The 21,278-nt window shown below is 41.2% G+C and overlaps 1 protein-coding gene across 1 annotated transcript; it reads left to right on the forward strand.

Moving 5' to 3' along the window:
- Positions 1 to 20,261: 20,261 nt before the first annotated feature.
- LOC103547812 (vomeronasal type-1 receptor 4-like) lies at positions 20,262 to 21,278 on the forward strand. Its single transcript, XM_008515247.1, has one exon. It carries the CDS (start codon positions 20,262 to 20,264, stop codon positions 21,276 to 21,278), a length of 1,017 nt encoding a protein of 338 aa, XP_008513469.1.

Here is a 21,278-nt window from a genome sequence, read left to right on the forward strand (position 1 = left end):
TTTTATAGTTTTCAGTGTACAGATCTTTCCCCTCTTTGGGTAAATTTGTTCCTAGGTATTTTATTCTTTTTGTTAAAATTGTAAATGGGATTATATTCTTAATTCCTCTTTCTGCTACGTCGTTGTGAGTGTATAGAAATGCAACTAATTTTGTATGTTGATTTTGTGTCCTGGAACTTTACCATATTCATTTGTCATTTCTAAAAGTTTTTTAGTAGATTCTTTACGGTTTTCTATCAATAAAATTTGTATATATAAAATTTATTTATATATAAAATCACGTCATCTGAAAATAGTGACAGATTCACTCTTCCTTTCCAAATTGGATCCCCTCTATTTCTTTTTCTTGCCTGCTTACTCTGGCTATGACTTCCAATACTATGTTAAATAAGAGTGGTAAAAGTGGGCATCCTTGTCTGCTTCCTGTTCTTAAAGAGATAGCTTTCTGTCCCTCCATTGAGAATGATATTAGCTGTGGGTTTACCATATATGAGCTTTAATATGTTGAGGTATTTTGGTTCTATACCTATTTTATTTAGAGTTTTTTTTTAATCATAAATGGATGCTGCATCTTGTCAAATGCTTTTTCTGCATATATTGAGATGATCATGTGATTTTTATCCTTCATTTTGTTAATGTGGTGTATCACATTGATTGATTCATAGGTAGTGAACCATCCCTGCATCCATGGAATAAAGCCCACTTGATCATAGTGTATGGTCTTTCTAATGCATTATTGTATTCATTTGCTACTATTTTCTTGAGGATTTTTGGATCGATGTTCATCAGTGATATTGGCCTATATTTTTTGTGTGTGTGTGTTGTCTTTGTCTGGTTTTGGTATCAGGCTAATGTTGGCTACATAGAATGAGTTAGGAAGATTCTCCTCTTCTTCAATTTATAGGAAGAGTTTCAGAAGGATAAGTAATCAATCTTATTTGAATGTTTGATAGATTTCACCACGGAAGCCGTTTGGTCCTGGACTCATTTTTGGGGAGGTTTGGGATTACTGTTTCAATCTCCTTACTTGTGATTTGTCTATTAAAATTCTCTATTTCTTCTTGATTCAGTTTTGGAAGATGTATGATTCTAAGAATTTTTCCATTTCTGCTAGATTATCCAATTTTTTGGAGTGCAGCTTTTCATAGTATTCTCTTATAATCTTTTGTTTTTCTGAGGTGTCCATTGTAATTTCTCCCTTTCATTGCTGATTTTATTTATTTGAGCCTCCTCTCTGTTTTTTCTTGGTGAGTCTAACTAAAATTTCATCGGTTTTGTTTATCTTTTCAAAGAACAAGCTCTGTTACAGCCTCCCACCCCAAAGAGGGAGAGTACCATCTACCAAATGCGGATTTGGGGTTCAGCTGAGGTCTGTGTTCAGTTACCTCTCAGACTGCACACATGAGGAGGGAGTCGTAAGCTCATCTGAGGGGTGCCCTTTTGAAGTCAGTTCTGTTAGGCCTTTATCTTAATCATTTCTATTCAGAGTACAGTCCCCAGGCCTCTGGTGCTGCCCTCAAAGTATCTAGATTTTAGGGAGCCCTGCATTCAGCTCCATCCTGCGATGCCCCAGATACTGTGTGTGCGTGCATCTACAAGAGTTTGGCCTGGAAGCGAGAGATGGCGCTGAGGGCGATCCAGGACTCCTATGGGGGATTCCCATATTAGCAGGAGAACGAGTTTGTGCTATGGACCCTGGTTCCAGGTAGGGCTAAAATCTGCACTTGGGTAGCATTAGGATTCCATGCAAGTGGTTCAAGCTCCCAGGTTGGTTGGGGGACTAGGTTGCCACTACTGATTTTAGACTAGGAGGGGCCAGAGTGTGCCATGAGAACTTTGGGCACAGGTGTGGGTTTGAGGATAGGGTATTTTTAATAGAATGAGCACTTCAGGAGGTATTTTGTGTTGCAGAGTTTGGTCATGTGAGTGGCACAGCTATGCAGATTCTTGGGCACAGACCCAAGTGTTGCCTGGGAGAGGGACATGTGTCCAGGAGCAAAGCACATGGCTTTTAGGGCAAAACTTCCATGTAGCAATACCTTGCCCTCAGGCCCAGCCACCTACAGGAGGAGACATGCCCTGAAAGCCTGTTTGCAGATGCCTGAATGTACCATCCCTGCCTCTGGGCCACCTGTGCCTGGTGCCTGTGTAGTCTCCTCCAATAATAGAAATTACCCATAACAGGTACCTCTGAGGTGATACACTCAGAAGGCCTCAACATCATCTCTGTGTAGAAGTTCTGCATGAATGTTATACCTGAGTCTAAGGATGAGGGAGAAAATGAGAGAAATCCACACTGAAGGACATTCTGTACACATGGGTGTGCATTCTTCAAAATTGTCAGGATCACTGAAGACAAAGGAATGGCAACCAATCTAAAGAAACCAAAGAGTCCAGACAACCAAATGCATTCCTTACATATGAGATGCTGTCTCCATCATAGATCACAAAAGAGTAAGGACTTTCTGAATGTGTCAACAGTCTCTTTGGAGATACTTACAGAAACTTGAAATTGGTTTTGGTAATTAGCAACTGGAAAAAAGTTTCTGAGAAGTGTTATCCTCTCATGACTGCAATGCCACCGCTGCCACAGGTGAAATGAAAATTGCCATTCTCAGGGGATGTGAGGTCACAGTCACAAAGCCATATTTCAGGGTCAGCCTGCCTCCCTCCCACACACAGGTACAGCCCATCATGAGCACCACACTGAGCCAACAGTCCTGGCAGCAGGAAGGAGTCAGGTGAGTATTTGCTCTGTCAGTCTGAGAGCAGAGTCTGTAAGGAAGAAAGTCTAAGTAAGCGTTCATGCCTGTAAAAAGGGCTTCTGAGGGGCTGGCTAGGTGGCTCAGCAGTTAAGTGTGCACACTCCTCTTCGGTGGCCCAGGGTTCGCCGGTTCAGATCCTGGGTTTGAACAAGGCACTGTTTGTCAAGCCATGCTGTGGTAGGCGTCCCACATTTAAAGTAGAGGAAGATGGGCATGGATGTTAGCTCAGGGCCAGTCTTCCTCAGCAAAAAGAGGAGGATTGGCGGCAGATGTTAGCTCAGGGATAATCTTACTCAAAAAAATAAATAAATAAAGGCTTCCAAGGTTAGAAACAGATCCAGTGACAAAGCTAGGCAGTGAGGAAGATGAATTCCTCAGCAATGAGCTGAGCTTGTAAAGAGAGATTAGGATCCTTGGCCCTACAACAATCTCTGATGTCCTCTAAAGGAATTTAATAAAATCCTCACTGTGGATGTTATTGATGACTAATCCCAGTGATGAAGAATCATTTCAAAAGTGCTTAAGGGTTCTAGATATCAAGTCATTCTTCTGTTCACATTACATTAGAGGAATCATAGATTAAATATTTAGTATTATAAGGGGTGTTGTTATAATGCCTTCATGCTTGTAATACAAAGTAGGACAGAACTGTCACAATTTTTCTAATTCTCTACAGAAACCATGTACATCAATTTTTCTGGAATTAAAAAATATATTTTATCTAACACTGAGTACATGAGTACGTAACACACTGGAGACACTCATTGTGTCTCTACTGAATACGTCTGAGGTCTGATGACCATGGCAGGATTGTTTTACCCTTATCAACTCCATCCCCCTCACTCTCAGGCACCTCAGCCCAACACTCTTCGACTTCCCTCACCTCCACATCCTCCTTCCCACTGGAACAATATTTGCCCCCATCCCAGCGAACTCAGCCCAATTCCCATGTCTTCCAGCCCACTCCCTCCAAATGCCAGCCCTCAAACATTGGGTGCCATCAGCTCCCCATGGCCCCATTCATACTTTTGTATTTGCCCTTTCTTTGGGTCCTTTAGCCTCCTCGAGACCAGTACTCCCACTAGGTGACTTTGTCTCCAAAACCATTTTATCTTCTTGGGCCCGTTACCCTCGTACAATGCTCCAGCTCTCCTTCTCACCCTCTGGCTCTGCTCTGGACATTTAGTGCTACGGAGCACTAAGTACTCGCAGGACGTCCATACACTAATAGATCCTGCAAAATATTTCCTTTTTATTTTTTCCTCATGCTCTCTTCACCCAGTTTTGAGGCCCTGGTTATAGGGTGATGGCACCATTTCTTGACTAGTTGATTAAGTCCACACTCAAAACTTTTCTCTAATTGGACTCCCACACTCTGGGCTACTAGGCATGCACCTGAATCACTCCAGGATTAGGTACTTTAACATTGGGGAAACAGATGCACTCTACACCCCAGAGCCCATGAAATTATTCAAACTAGCCAATTCACAAATTGCCTCTGCACCCCAGCTAATCCTACCCCACTTGCCCTATAAGTTCCCCCAAGAGCTGTAGATTACATGACACTATCCTTGTGTGCAACCCCTCTGTGATCTGCCTGCCATCCTTCTCTGGTGTGGTGCTCTAAATAATAAAGATCTGTCTTTCTTGCATTGAGTTTAACTGTGTGCCACCATCAAAAGAATCTTTAAATCTTACTAAACGTATGCTTCCTCCTGTTGTGTTCCTTAAGCCCCTGTGGACAGGAACAAACTGGTGCCTTTTACCCAGCCATGCCCTCGAATCACATCTCCCCACTGTCCCTAAAACCCATGACCCACTTTCTTCCCATGACTACTGTACCCACTATCATCACAGATCCAAAGATGTAGCCTGACTTCTTTGCTCACATACATCTGTGTGCCCTTAAATCCATCATTGCCCTTTAAACACACCGCACAATTTAATCCATATGACATTTTACTTCCTCGGTACCCTCTCCTGCTGCCATCTTTATCCTCCCAAGTCCTCATTCTCTCTGTGACCTCATTTTACCCTGGACCCTCCTTCCCCTTTACCCCCTCTCATCTCTCCCTCTCTATCACACTCATTGCCAGTCATCCCCACACACTCCAGCATTCTCACCACACTGCCACCTCAAAAGGCAAAGCTCTTAGCAGCTTTTGAATGCTGTGCATTTAAAATATTATCTTTGTGGGCTGTGGCAGGTTGCAATGAGCATACAGGGCTAACATGGCTGCCCCTTTTCCGGCATTCCTTCACAAAGTGGGATGCACGATTTTCCACATATGAACACATGATTTCAGCACTAACCCCCCTGGTGACTATGTGAATGACCATATGACAGTGAGTTAAAGTGTGCCATTTGTGTTCATGTGTGCACTGTGAGTATGTAAGAATGTGAACGTGAGTCATGTGATTGGTGCATGAGTGTTTGTGTGTGACTGAGTGCATGAATAAGGGAATGACTGTGTAGTTGTATATTGGAGTGTTTTTCAATATCTGAGTGTAAATACTCTTTGCCTGCATGTATTTCTGAGTGTATAAAACTGTGTGTGTATGTACTATGTGCTTGGAGTATGTGTTGTCAATCTTATGGCTCCATTTCATGACTTGGAAAGAGAAGGTGTGCATAGAGAAGAAATAACCTACCCAAAGTGCAGTCTGGCCTTTGCTCTCTGCTACTGGAAGGTGATCTCCAGACTCTTGGAATGTCACGCTTGAAATGTGTGTCTTTGTTTGCTTGGGGGTTGGCCACCAGACAGTGAAATAATGTGATTTATGATGGGGGCTTTGTGCCATACAGGATCAGGTCATGTCACTTTTGGGGCAAAGAACAAATAATTTTGGCTGGACATGGAATTGAGACACACCAACTTAGGAATGTCAATGGCTAAGGCAACACAAATTTTGGAGATTCAGGAAGTGAGTTAACATATGGAGTTCACCGGTCCTCAAACAACATTAAGAGAAGTCCTGAGATATAGGGGAAAACCTTCAAAAGTAATAGGGAACAGGGTCAGCAAGGGTAACTATACCATGTTTTCCAGCACCATTAATGCTGGTTGCTTGAAAATGCATCAAAAGGAAAATAACTCTAAACTGAGGAAAATTATTAAATCTGGACATCAAAATGGTATGAGTTGTGGAATCATTCATTGTTTAAATATTTTTCAGTGACTCTCTTAGTTGGCCCTTTGGGAGGGAGAATAGGGACCACGGGCTGGGAGAGTGAGGGGAGTAAGGGACTAGTCTCTCTGGGGCTGTCGTTCCATTTGTTGAAGACGTGGAGCGGTGTTTAGGGGATCGCAATGGGGGAGACACCAAGTCCAAATAACAGAACAAGGGAGTCAACCCCTGGGGCTGCAGCCTGGCCACCTGTACTTTAACAAGTCCCCAGGCGAGTGTGTTGCCACCTCAGGTGGGAGAACCACTGAACCGGAGCACCCTTTCCGTTCCACCTCCTGATTCCAGCTGTTAGCACCAGGCTCTCTCCTGTTGGCCTTAGGGAGCAACTGTGTGCAATTTCTCACATCCCGAGCCGCGAATGCCCGGACCTCCCTCAGCAGCTCTCAGACTTGCTCAGGAGGCAAAGAAAGCAAGCAGGAGTCAGGGGCTTGTTCCACGGACATTACGATGAAAAGGAGTCTGTTAAAATGTCATTGTAAATTTAATCATTTGCGGGAGAAGATCCAAGATGGCGCCGTGAGTAGTCCTCTTTGTCTCTCCCCCTTCAAGTCTACAATTATTTGGACACATCGCTTGACAAAGGATATCCAGACAGCATCTCAGGACGTCTGAGACACCCACGTGACTATACATCGGAAGGCGGACGGACTTTCCTCCGGGAGGATGTGGAAATAGGTGAAAACTCTCCGACCCCGACGAGCAGCCTAGTACCCGCAAGCGGCTTTCTTCCAACGGACGCCCCCAGAGGATCTACACACATCTAGGGCAGGAGCGAGCACACAAGAGAGGAGCGACGGTGGAAACAGGTGACCAGAACCCTACCTAAACCCCCCGCAATTACTCCTAAATGCAGAGGGAAACTTTGGAGTTGCACACCTGAGCCCGCGGGGAGAGTCTCTCCCCGCCATTGGCGGGGAGACCCCGCCTGGTGTTCGCGGTGCCCGGAGGGTCCCAGAGAGAGTCGCTGAGGGTACGGAGGTCTCCCAGCTGCCGTTGCCCGCCCTGTGGGAGTAGGGATTGCCGGAGATCTCGGAGAGGACCGGGGCTGGGGGAACTTTCAAAGGCCGGCTCTGCGACCCGGAGGGGAAGCGCCGGAGTTCCGCCCGGGCAGCAGACAAAACTCTCTGTCTGCCATTAGCAGAGGGGCCACGCCCAGCATTCAGGGCTCCGCGAGAGGCCTGGAGAGAATCCCAGAGGGCAGGGCAAACCCCAGCTGCCATTGCCTGCCCCGTGGGACTAGGGATTGCCGGAGATCTCGGAGAGGACCGGGGCTGGGGGAACTTTCAAAGGCCGGCTCTGCGACCTGGAGGGGAAGCGCCGGAGTTCCGCCCGGGCAGCAGACAAAACTCTCTGTCTGCCATTAGCAGAGGGGCCATGCCCAGCATTCAGGGTTCCGGGAGAGGCCCGGAGAGAATCCCAGAGGGCGGGGCGACCCCCAGCTGCCTTTGCCCGCCCCGTGGGACTAGGGATAGCCGGAGATCTCGGAGAGGACTGGGGCTGGGGGGAGTTCCAGAGACCCATCTTCGTAGCCTAGGGGGAAACCCTACAGGCTCACAGCAGCCTTAGGGAAAGCCTCTGCACAGCACCAGTAGAAGGCACCCAGCCGCCAGCCACAAGGCTGGAAGACCCCAGGGCAAAAGCAGCATAGCTAGGTAAACTAACCACAGACTGTAGAAGATGCCAATTGCTCTCCTGCGACCCATAGAGGACAAGTGAGATTTGGTGGGTGCTGACAGCAACGGAGCAACAAATATAAGTGATCCCACCCCTGGCCGCTGGAAAAGCCCATAACACCGTTGCAGACCCCAAGGAGAGAGCACATCTAGGTGGGCTGCAACAGTAGGCACCAGCAGCCTGAAGCCCCCCTGTGACGGCCCCCACGGCAGAGGAGGGAATCCAAAGGGCCACTGTGGCTACGAGGAGGGGCCAAGGCCCAGTTAGCAACTGCGGACAGGGTTCCTGGTTGGTGCAGTATAAACAGGTGCTCCCCCACCGCAGCAGCTGAAACAAGTGAAAGGAGCAACTAAACTCTATCTCCATGTGGAGGCACAAATCAACAACATCAAGCAATATGAAAAAATACATTAAATCTCCAGAACAGAAAGAAAGTAACAAATACACAGAAAACAATCCCAAAGAAAATGAGATATATAACCTAAATGATGATGACTTCAAAACAGCCATCATTAAAATTCTCAATGAGTTAAGAGAGAATTCTGACCGACAACTCAACGAGTTCAGGAGCTATGTCACAAAAGAGTTTGATATGATAAAGAAGAACCAAACAGAAATATTGGAAATGAAGAACACAATAGAGGAGATTAAGAAAAATCTAGATGCTCTGAACAGTAGGGCCGATAATATGGAGGAAAGAATTAGCAATTTGGAAGATGGCAATATAGAATTGCTGCAGGCAGAGGAGGAGAGAGAAGCAAGATTAAAAAGAAATGAAGAAACTCTCCGAGAATTATCAGACACAATTAGGAGATGCAACGTAAGGATTATAGGTATACCAGAGGGAGAAGAGAAGGAGAAAGGGGCAGAAAGCCTATTCAAAGAAATAATGGCTGAGAACTTCCCAAATCTGGTGAGGGAGATGGATCTTCAGGTGACAGAAGCCAATAGATCTCCAAAGTTTATCAATGCAAGAAGACCAACTCCACGGCATATAGCAGTGAAGCTAGCAAAAGTCAACGACAAGGAGAAAATACTAAGGACAGCCAGGCAAAAGAAACTAACCTACAAAGGAACCCCCATCAGGCTATCAGCAGATTTCTCAGCAGAAACTTTACAGGCTAGAAGAGAGTGGAATGATATATTCAAAAATCTGAAGGACAAAAATCTACAGCCGAGAATTCTCTACCCAGTGAAAATATCCTTCAAATACGATGGAGAAATAAAAACTTTCCCAGATAAACAAAAATTAAGGGAGTTCATTGCCACAAAACCTCCTCTTCAGGAAATCCTCAGGAAAACCCTCATTCCTGAAAAATCCAAAAAAGGAAAGGGGCTACAAAACCAAGAGCAGAGGAGATAAGTAGAAGGACAACAACAGAGAGTAGCAGCTCTACATCAGAACAGATTAAACCATGGGACGAGAAACAAAGGAAACTGAAGAAAACCGGAAAACAAGACACAAAATGGTAGTGGTAGGCCCCCACATCTCAATAATCACTCTAAATGTAAATGGATTGAACTCCCCAATCAAAAGACACAGAGTGGCAGGATGGATCAAAGAACAAGATCCAACAATATGCTGCCTCCAGGAAACACACCTCAGCCCCAAAGACAAACACAGACTCAGAGTGAAGGGATGGAGAACAATACTCCAAGCTAATAATGAACAAAAGAAAGCAGGTGTCGCTATACTAATATCAGACAAGGTAGATTTCAAAGCAAAAGAGATAAAGAAAGATAAAGAGGGACAGTATATAATGATAAAAGGGACTCTCCACCAAGAAGACATAACACTTATAAATATATATGCACCCAACACAGGAGCACCAAAATTTGTAAAGCAACTCTTAATAGAACTAAAAGAAGACATCAACAACAATACAATAATAGTAGGGGACCTCAACACACCATTAACACCAATGGACAGAACATCCAGACAGAAAATCAACAAGGAAATAATAGAATTAAATGAAAAATTAGACCAGATGGACTTAATAGATATATATAGAACACTTCATCCAAAAACAGCAGGTTACACATTCTTCTCAAGTGCACATGGAACATTCTCAAGGATTGACCATATTTTGGGAACCAAAGCAAACATCAATAAATACAAGAGAGTTGAAATAATATCAAGCATCTTTTCTGATCATAATGCTATGAAACTAGAAATCAACTACAAGAAAAAAGCAGAGAAAGGTGCAAAAATGTGGAGACTAAACAACACGCTTCTGAACAAACAATGGATCATTGAAGAAATTAAAGAAGAAATCAAATTTTATCTGGAGACAAATGAAAATGAGAACACGACATACCAAATCATTTGGGATGCAGCAAAAGCAGTCCTAAGAGGGAAATTCATCGCAATACAGGCTCACCTCACTAAACAAGAAAAAGCTCACATAAGCAACCTCAAACGACACCTAACAGAACTAGAAAAAGAAGAACAAACAAAGCCCAGAGTCAGTAGAAGGAGGGAAATAATAAAAATAAGAGCAGAAATAAACGATATTGAAACAAAAAAGACAATAGAAAGGATCAATGAAACAGAGTTGGTTCTTCGAAAGAATTAACAAAATTGACAAACCCCTAGCCAGACTCACCAAGAAAAGAAGAGAGAAATCGCAAATTAATAAAATTAGGAATGACAGAGGAGAAATCACAACAGATACCAATGAAATACAAGAGATCATAAGAGAATACTATGAAAAACTATATGCCAACAAATTGAACAACCTGGAAGAAATGGACAAATTCCTAGACTCCTACAATCTCCCCAAACTGAATCAGGAAGAAATGGAGAATCTGAATAGGCCAATCACAAGTATGGAAATAGAAACGGTAATCAAAAACCTCCCCAAAAATAAGAGTCCAGGACCAGACGGCTTCTCTGGAGAATTCTACCAAACATTCAAAGAAGACTTAATACCTATTCTCCTCAAACTGTTCCAGAAAATTGAGAAAGATGGAGAACTCCCTAACACATTCTATGAAGCCAACATCACTCTGATCCCCAAACCTGACAAGGACAACACAAAGAAGGAGAACGACAGGCCGATATCACTGATGAACATAGATGCAAAAATCCTCAACAAAATTTTGGCAAACCGATTACAGCAATACATCAAAAAGATTATACACCATGATCAAGTGGGATTTATACCAGGGACACAGGGATGGTTCAACATCCACAAGTCAATCAACGTGATACACTACATCAACAAAATGAAAAACAAAAACCACATGATCATCTCAATAGATGCAGAGAAAGCATTCTACAAGATCCAACACCCATTTATGATAAAAACCCTCAGTAAAATGGGTATAGAAGGAAAGTACCTCAACATAATAAAGGCCATATATGATAGACCCACAGCCAACATCATACTCAATGGACAAAAACTGAAAGCCATCCCTCTGAGGACAGGAACAAGACAAGGGTGCCCACTTTCACCACTCCTATTCAACATAGTACTGGAGGTGCTGGCCAGAGCAATTCGGCAGGAAAAAGAAATAAAAGGAATCCAAATAGGTAACGAAGAAGTAAAACTCTCATTGTTTGCAGACGACATGATCTTATATATAGAAAACCCCAAAGAATCCACAGAAAAACTATTAGAAATAATCAACAACTACAGCAAAGTAGCAGGGTATAAAATTGACGTGCATAAATCAGTAGCATTTCTATACACTAACAATGAACTAACAGAAAAAGAACTCAAGAACTCAATCCCATTCACAATCGCAACGAAAAGAATAAAATACCTTGGGATAAACTTAACCAAGGAAGTGAAGGATCTATACAATGAAAACTACAAGACTTTCTTGAAAGAAATTGGCGATGACATAAAGAGATGGAAAGACATTCCTTGCACATGGATTGGAAGAATAAACATAGTTAAAATGTCCATACTACCTAAAGCAATCTACAGATTCAATGCTATCCCAATCAGAATCCCAAGAACATTCTTCACAGAAATTGAACAAACAATCCTAAAATTCATATGGGGCAACAAAAGACCGTGAATTGCTAAAGCAATCCTGAGCAAGAAAAACAAAGCCGGCGGAATCACAATCCCCGATTTCAAAACATACTACAAAGCTACAGTGATCAAAACAGCATGGTACTGGTACAAAAACAGGTCCACAGATCAATGGAACAGAATTGAAAGCCCAGAGATAAAACCACACATCTATGGACAGCTAATCTTCGACAAAGGAGCAGAGGGCCTACAATGGAGAAAAGAAAGTCTCTTCAACAAATGGTGCTGGGAAAACTGGACAGCCACATGCAAAAGATTGAAAATTGACCAGTCTTTTTCACCACACACCAAAATAAACTCAAAATGGATCAAAGACCTAAAGATTAGGCCTGAGACAATAAGTCTTCTGGAAGAGAATATAGGCAGTACACTCTTTGACATCAGTTTCAAAAGAATCTTTTTAGACACTATAACTCCTCAGTTGAGGGAAACAATAGAAAGAATAAACAAATGGGACTTCATCAGACTAAAGAGCTTCTTCAAGGCAAGGGAAAACAGGATTGAAACAAAAAAACAGCTCACTAATTGGGAAAAAATATTTACAAGCCACTTATCCGACAAAGGGTTAATCTCCATAATATACAAAGAACTCACACGGCTTAACAACAAAAAAACAAACAACCCGATCAAAAAATGGGCAGAGGACATGAACAGACATTTCTCAAAAGAAGATATAAATATGGCCAATAGACACATGAAAAGATGTTCATCATCGCTAATCATGAGGGAAATACAAATCAAAACTACACTAAGATATCACCTTACACCCGTTAGATTGGCAAAAACATCCAAAACCAAGAGTGACAAATGTTGGAGAGGTTGTGGAGAAAAAGGAACCCTCATACACTGTTGGTGGGAATGCAAACTGGTACAGCCACTATGGGAAACAGTATGGAGATTTCTCAAAAAGTTAAAAATAGAAATACCCTATGACCCAGCCATCCCATTACTGGGTATCTATCCTAAGAACCTGCTATCAGAAATCTCAAGAGTCCGTTGCACCCCTATGTTCATCGCAGCATTATTTACAATAGCCAAGACGTGGAACCAGCCTACATGCCCAGAAACTGATGATTGGATAAAGAAGACGTGGTATATATACACAATGGAATACTACACAGCCATAAAAATAGGACAAAATTGGCCCATTCACAACAACGTGGATGGACCTCAAGGGTATTATGTTAAGCGAAATAAGCCAGTCAGAGAAAGATGAACTCTATACGACTCCACTCATAAGTGGAAATTAGTATACTGATAAGGAGATCTGGTTGGTGGTTACCAGGGAAAAGGGGGGGTGGGGGGAGGGCACAGAGGGGGAAGTGGTGTACCCACAACATGACTAACAAAAATGTACAACTGAAATCTCACAAGGTTGTAATCTATCATAACATTAATTTTAAAAAAAATTTATAAAAAAATATTTTTCAGTAAATGTCTTCCTATGTGTATTAGATTTCTATGGTGACTGTAATAGATTTCTATGAATTTAGCAGCTGAAAACAACCCCCTATTGTTTTCACATTTGTTGGTAGTTCAGAAAGCTGAAATCAGTGTGCCAGCTGCCATTGTCTCCCAAGTGGAACCTGGGGCACAATTGCTTCCAAGCTGATTCAGTTGTTGGCAGAATTTATTTCTTTTGAGGATTCCAATTTGGCTCCCTCCACCTTGAAAGCTAGCATTAGAAAATTGAATCCCCCTCCTGTTTTGAATCTCTTCTTTCTGTCCTATCAATTTGACTTCTGTTCTTTAAGACTCATATGATTACATTGGACCCACCTTGATAAGCCAGGACAATCCTCTCTCTTAGTCACTTAGGGGTTCTGTAACAAGAAGACCGCAGACTGGTTGACATAAAAAACAAACATTCATTTCTCACTGTGCCAGAGGCTGAGAGTCCAAGATAAGGCAGAATCAGTGTCCAGTGAGGGAACTCTTCCTGGTTTGCTAATGGCTATCTTTTTGTACCTTCCTGTGGCACAGAGAGAAAGAGGAAGCAAGATTTCTCCAATAGCTTCTTATAAGAGCACTAAAGCCATGAATGAGGACTTCATCAAGGGACATAATTACCGCCAAAGACCCCACCCTAATACCATCACAATAGTCATTAAGACTTCAATGTATGAATTAGAGGGAACATAATAATTCAGTCCAAAACTTTTCCCTATCTTAAAATCTGATGATTAGTAAACTTAATTTCATCTTCAAAGTCCCTTTTGCCATGTAATGTAATATAACCAAGGCAGTAACACCAGGGGATGGAGATCTGCCAATTTCATTATCAGACCAACAGATTTTTTGCAGTAAAAAATGTTTTCAATTGTTATCATATCTACAAAACTATTAACAGAGGTTACCCCTTGGGATGGTTCATACAAAGGAAATACATTGCTTACCATATTTCAATTCTGTTTTATGCTTTATTTCTTAAATAAGCGTGTACTATATAATACAAATACTAGAAAAATAAACAGGCTTTATTCAAGTCTTAGCTCCAAAGATTTCTTTAAGAGGCTGGCCCAGTGGCCTAGTGATTAGGTTGAGCCCACTCTGCTTTAGCGGCCCAGGTTTGCTTCCTGGGCATGGACCTACACCACTTGTTGGCAGAAATGCTGTGACAGCAAACCACATACAAAATAGAGGAAGTTTTGGCACAAATGTTTGCTCAGGGTGAATCTTCCTCAAGCAAAAAGAGGAAGATTGGCAAGAGATCTTAGCACAGGGTAAATCTACCTTAGCAAAAACAAAAGAAAGAAAGAAAGAAAGAAAAGAATAGAAAGAAGGAAAAAAAAAGATCTTTAAGTCACAAGCATTTGGAAGGGATCAGACTACTTGCCAACATTGAATACCCAGTACCAGTCAACAGGCTCTCCTTCCAGCCCCACTGAGGTCACAAATAACTGGAATTCCATTAAAAGAGAGATACAATAGCAGAATGATATTCACTCAAAATTCTCCCTATGGTCCCACAGTATGTAAAGTTTAAAGGTTCCACAGGGGTTCTTTTTTTGAGCACAATTTTTGCATCATGGGCTGAATGTAGAAATACTCCATGAGAAAGCTGTGAGTCCAATGTAAATGAAGGCGCTATTGAATAGAGGAATGAATTAGTGACCTCCAGTATGTAATCAAGCTCCAGTAAATACTCTGGGCCCCAAGGCTGGGGTGAACTAGCCTGGTGGTAATACACCATAAGTTATCAAATATCATTGACAGGACAATAATGCAACATCATGGCAATGGGACAGGACAGCTGGACCTCTGCTTTTAGTACTTTTGCAGGATCTGGCCCCCTGGATCTCTTCCCTTATCACATGTTAATCTGTATCCTTACCCTGTAATAAACCATAACCATGAGTATAACTGGTCTCAATGAGTGCTGTGGGGGATTCCAGAAGTTTATTGAAAATAACAGTGTTTTGGGGTCCAGCCTGGTGTTGTAGTGGTTAGGTTCACACTCACCACTTGAGCGGCCCAGGGTTTGATGGTTTGGATCCTGGGCATGGATATACCTCCTGCTCATCAAGCCATGCTGGAACAGCACCCCAGATATAAAGTAGTGGAAGATTGGCATGGGGGTTAGCTCAGGGACCCTCTTCCTCAAGCGAAAAGTGATTGGCAACAGATGTTCACTCAGGACCAATCTTCCTCACAAAAAATAAAAAGAAAGAAAGAAAAGAAGGAAGGATGGTTTTGTGAATCCCAAACTTGAAGTTGGAGTTAAAAGTGAGTGTGGTTTCAGGTGGATTGTTTTCCTTCTAAGTTTTCAGTTGGAAAAAAAAATTATACAGGGAGAATCGATAACACACCTTGTTCAAGCAGTGGATTTCTCTGTTGGAAAACGCAAAGGGGTGAGTTTGGCTCTTAAATTTATGTGTCTTCATTAATGCATAAGCAGTGAATGATCTTTAATGAGAATTCAACAAAGATAATGGAAAAGAGCTCTGATAACCATTCAAAGCTGTTGAATTGAGAGAGTAGTATTGGCATCTGATGCTTAAAATTACTTAAAATTGTGGAATTAAAAAATACTTAAAAATGTGTAAACTATCTGTTAAATCATCTGATCCCGATGCTTTCATTTCTGAGGGATGTTTTATAAACACCTCATTTTCTTCTGTGGATATTTCTCTCTTGCACTTCAGATCACTGTTGGGTCAATATCCACGAAGTACACCATCCTAGAAAATTTCCATATTGTCATCTCCAATTTCATTTGGTTATACAAATAAGGCCAATGATTCCTAATGTAAACTAGTGACATGTTCTTTCTTTTACTCTGATCTCACTAGAAATTCTTCCTGGACTTTGTCTGATTCCAGGTATCTTCTGAGTACTTGAATAGCGATGCAACTTAGGGGTCTGAAGATTAAGAATGACCTTGATTTTTAGTGGAAGAACTTTTCAGGGAATCCTGTGAGACACACACACCTTACTGCTTATCCCTCATGAAGGAAACGTCAATATTTACTGCTCCTTCTATATGAAACCCTGTCTCCATCACAGATCACAAAAGAGTAAGGTCTCTGCAAATGCGTCAACAGTCTCTTTGGAAATACTTACACAAACTTCTAATTGGTTTTGGTAATTAGCCACTGGAAAAAGTTTTTCAGAAGTGTGATCATTCTGCACGACTGCAATGCCACTGTTGCCACAGGTGAAATGAAAATTGCACTTCTCAGGGGAGGTGAGGTCACAGTCACAAAGCCATATCTCAGGGTCAGCGTGCCTCCTTCCCACACACAGGTGCTGCCCATCATGCCCACTACATTGAGCCAACAGTCCTGGCAGCAGGAAGGAGTCAGGTGAGTATTTGCTCTGTCAGTCTGAGAGCAGAGTCTGTAAGGAAGGAAGTCTAAGCAAGCGTTCATGTCTGTCAAATGGGCTTCTAGGGTTAGAAACAGATCCAGTGACAAAGGTAGGCAGTGAGGAAGAATAATTCCTAAGAAATGAGCTGAGCTTATAAAGAGAGATTAGGATCCCAGGCCCTACAGCAATCCCTGATGTCCTATAAAGGAATTTAATAAAATCCTCACTGAGGATGAGTATTGATGACTAGTCCCAGTGATGAAGAATCATTTCAAAAGTGCTTAAGGACTGTAGATACGAAATGATTCTTCTGTTCACATTACATTAGAGGAATCACAGATGAAATTTTCAGTATTATGAGCGGTGTTCTTTACTGCCTTCATGCCTGTAATACAGAGTAGGATAGAACTGTCAGAACTTCTCTAATTCTCTACAGAAGGCACGTACATGAATTTTTCCGGAATTAAAAATATATTTTATCTAACACTGAGTACCTGAGTACATAACACTCTGGAGACACTCCTTGTGTCTCTACTGAATACATCTGAGGTCTGATGACCATGGCAGGATTGTTTTGCCTCTTGAAGTCAGAGAAGCCGCATTTAAGGAAAGAGTAACTTTACACTTATGGGTCAGACAACAGTTGTCAGAACCAAATCTATCTTGTCTTGTTTTTTCTGGCTTAATAATATTCCAACATCAACTCCAAGATCACAATTCATTTCCTTATTATTTTATTTTATACCATCGACAAGACTCTATATTCTTCAAATTCTGTATTATGTGTCTCTTATTAGAATATCATTGAAAAATCTTGCCTTATTGCTAATAGTTTTCCGTAACATAAGTGTTAATAGGTACCTAAGCATTTGAACCAAAATTCCTAAGAACTGAGTGTCTAGTCTACATTGTCTTCTTGCGTATTAGTATTTCACGGATCAAAATTTAGGGAACAAGGTAATATCGTTCAATAACTTATTTGATAGGTACCATTTTGGGTTTTTTCCTGGCATGATAGCAAATGAGTCTTTCTGCTCCCAAACTAATATTGAGTAAATCTTGCATTAGTTAAATCTAATATGGACAAGGGGAATATTCCTTCAGGGTTAACCTATAGTTCCTGCATCTCCACTTGTTAAGATCTCTAATACTTCACTCACATTAGATTTTGACTTAGATAAAAAAAATTCTTAAACAAAACTGGAAGCTTTTTACAAGTAAAATTAAAAACAAGATGAAATTAAATGGAAAAGTATGAAATTGAAATTTATATATAGGTCTGGATTATTTGAAGACACAGCTAATATGGTTTGTTATTGTAACAGAACAGTTGAGATACTGTCTTGGTAATAAGAAAAAACAAGTTCATATCTCCATTCAGCCCTTAAGCAGCATGTGAATTTAAATGAATTATTTAACCACTCTGTGTCTAAGACTCAGTATGTTTACAATGAAAACAATACCAGTGCTCATGACACGCAGGTGGGAACATCAGACAAGGTACCACACGTAGAGCATTGCAGCAGTGATTAATGCATTGTAAGTGTGACTGAAAGGTTATACATTCCTCACTGGAAGACTCTTAACAAAAGTTAAGTGACTTTTTCTGAGAGAGTACATTGGATTGCAGTTGATATGATACGTGGAGTCCACACAACATGTTCCAGTGCAGGATCCTCTGACTCTGAAGACAAATAGCTATCACTGGGAACTGACAGTTAGGGCTCCAGACACTCGACAATAGGAATGATCTACTTATTTCAGATTGTACTTGGAATCGTGGGCATTTTCTCTTTGCTTTACCATTATCTCTTCCTTTACTACAACGAATGCAGGTGGAGGTTCACAGATTTGATCCACAAGCACCTGTCTATAGTCACTTCTTGGTCATTTCCTTTAGAGATGTCTCCAAAACAATGGCAGCCTTTTGTTGAAGCTTTTCCTCAGTGATTTTTCAATGCAAATTGTTTTCTATCCTCACAAAGCTGGCAGGATGTGTCCATTGGCACCACCTGACTCTTACGTGTCTCCTGCCATTGAGACCAACTCCATGAAGTCCAGATGGGTGAAACTTAAACTAGAGGCTCCTAAGGACTTTGAGGTTTCCATTTTTCTTCTACTGGGACAAGTATATGCCGGAAAATATCATTTTTCCTGTGTATATGATTGCCTAATTGAGCCATAAGTCATCGCAAAGGACAACAATTTAGGATAAGCTCTGCTGAATTTCATGACAAAATTACAGACTCACTCTAAGCATTGTTGTCATTGTTCACTGACCTTTCATGTTGGCCTCATAATCTGGGCCTGTAGATCCATAAATTCCTTCCTGCTTGGACACAGTCAGCAGGTCACACACATTTACGGAAATGACATTTCCCCAGAAAATTCCAATTTTGTGGGGATGAAATGTATTTTTTAAAATTAAAGATACATACACTGGTCATTAGTGCACAGCTCTGGAGAATTTCACCAATGACCATACCTCTGTACACCATACCCAGATCAAGAAACAGAATGTTTCACTCCTCCAAAATCCTGTTGTGCCCCCTCTAAATCACTGTTCCCAAGAGTGTAGTTCTGGTGGGTATATTTGAGGACCAGAATTGGTGGGAATAGATTTACTACTATCTAATATTTGAAAGATTAGATTGCCTTTTCCAATTATATACTTTATGTAAATGGAATCATACAACATGTAATGTGTGATAATGACCCTTGTTCCAATCCATATGATTTCCGTGAATCACTTTGTATTATTGCACATCATTTTGGGCATTCATTAGCATTTCCATGGGGGACTCATTTGTATGAATATGAAAGAATTAATTGATTTATTTTACTTTTATTAGGCAAGTGCATTGATTTGCATTTGGAACTTTGTTGAGTCAAAAGTGGTGTTAGTATATAAATTCTGTGATTAATTTTTGGCGATATCAGTAAAATTTCTGTTGAGTGTATTTATAGGAGTGGAATTGTTGGGACACAAGATTACACTTGGACAGCTAATGTAGATGCCATACAGCTTCCCAACTGTTTGCACCAATTTTACGTCCAGCAGCAGTCGACAAGATTGTTCGTTTATTTACTTCCCTCACAAAACTTGATCACTCTGCCATTTCATTTAGTTTTCTAGGTGATGTTTGATGCTATCATCTAGAGTTATGTTTGCATTTTTTTGATTACTTAGCACGTTGAATATTTTTTACAAACAGATCCATTGAATATCTTCTAATTGATGTTTCTGTCAGAATGATTTGCCCACTGTTTGCTCAAATGTAGGTCTTCAGGAGTTCTTTGGCCTGTTACCAGTGTTTGTGTGTGTGTCTGTGTGTTTTGATGAGAACCACCACCTATTTTTAATATAAAAGAAAGACATTTCATACATATGGTTAATATGTTCTATGCTGTTTAGAATATAAGAATATTTTCTTATTATAAGACCATACAAATATTATTTTCTCTACAAAAAAAATACATGATGTCATTAAAATGTAGATGAGCAATCAATTCAGTGTTAATTTGTTTCATGATGTGGGTAGTATCAAGCTTTTTTCTTTTATCCAATATTGCTAACAAATTTCGGCTTATACTCCAAACTATGTATTATACTTTGTGTCCATTTGCTCTCACTTCTCATTACTTCCCCCAGGAAAACACCACTTCATCTGTAGCATGAAATATATCGGTTAACTCTCCATCTCTTTCTGTCTTATGAAGTCTTGACAATTCAACAGGAGCACACAAGTCAAGTTACTTTTGGTGTCAAAAATCTTCCATGTATCTTTTGGCTCAGAGGAATGACTGTTCCTATAACTTGAAGGAAAACATGTTGAATGACAGAACAGAATCCAGTAACATGACAATAGGAATAATTGGCTTGTCACAGACTGTAATGGGAATACTGGGCAACTTCTGTCTGCTTTACCATTACCTCCTCCATGGTCACACTAAAGGCAGGTTGAGGGCCACAGATCTGATTCTCAAGCACCTGACTATATCTAACTCCTTGATCATTCTCTCTGAAGGAGTCCCCCAAACAGTCGTGGCATTTGGGTTGAAACATTTTTTAAATTATTTTGGGTGCAAACTTCTTATGTATGTTCAGAGAGTTGGCAGGAGTGTATCCATCTGCATGACTTGCCTCTTGAGTGTGTTCCAGACCATCATGATCAGCCCCATGAACTCCTGTTGGAAGGATCTTAAACTCAAAGCCCCAAAGTACATCGGCTTTTCAGTTTCCCTTTGCTGGATCCTCTACATGGTTGTAAATGTAATTGTTCCAATGTATGAGTTGTACATGTTTGGAAAAGGGAGTGTGGAAAACATTGTAAAGAAAAGATATTTTGAATACTGTTCTGCGAATGAGCAGAAGAAAATCAATGGCCTAATATATGTAGCATTAATAGTATTCCCTGAAGTTTCCTTTACCATGATCATAATCTGGACAAGTGGTTCCATGGTTTTCATCCTGTACAGGCACAAGCAGCAGGTCCAACACATTCACAAGAATAACACTTCCCACAGATCCTCCCCTGAGTCTAGAGCCATATTAAGCATTCTTATTCTGGTGAGCTCTTTTCTATCTTTTCAGACCCTCTCCTCCACCTTTCACCTTTGTATTGCTTTAACTGATCATCCCAATTTGTGGTTGGTGAATGCTACTCACCTAATTTCTGTGTGTTTTCCAACTGTCAGCCCCTTTCTGCTCATGAGTTCTGACTCTACTTTATCTAGGCTCTGCTTTGCATGGATAAGGAACACAAAATTTCCTAATCTTATCACAAAAATATAA

The sequence above is a fragment of the Equus przewalskii genome, chromosome 9, assembly GCF_037783145.1.
Source record: "Equus przewalskii isolate Varuska chromosome 9, EquPr2, whole genome shotgun sequence".
Classification (NCBI taxonomy): domain Eukaryota; kingdom Metazoa; phylum Chordata; class Mammalia; order Perissodactyla; family Equidae; genus Equus; species Equus przewalskii.

Excerpts from the sequence above, each read along its gene's own strand:
- LOC103547812 (XM_008515247.1), top strand. The coding sequence starts at position 20,262 with ATGTATCTTTTGGCTCAGAGGAATGACTGTTCCTATAACTTGAAGGAA.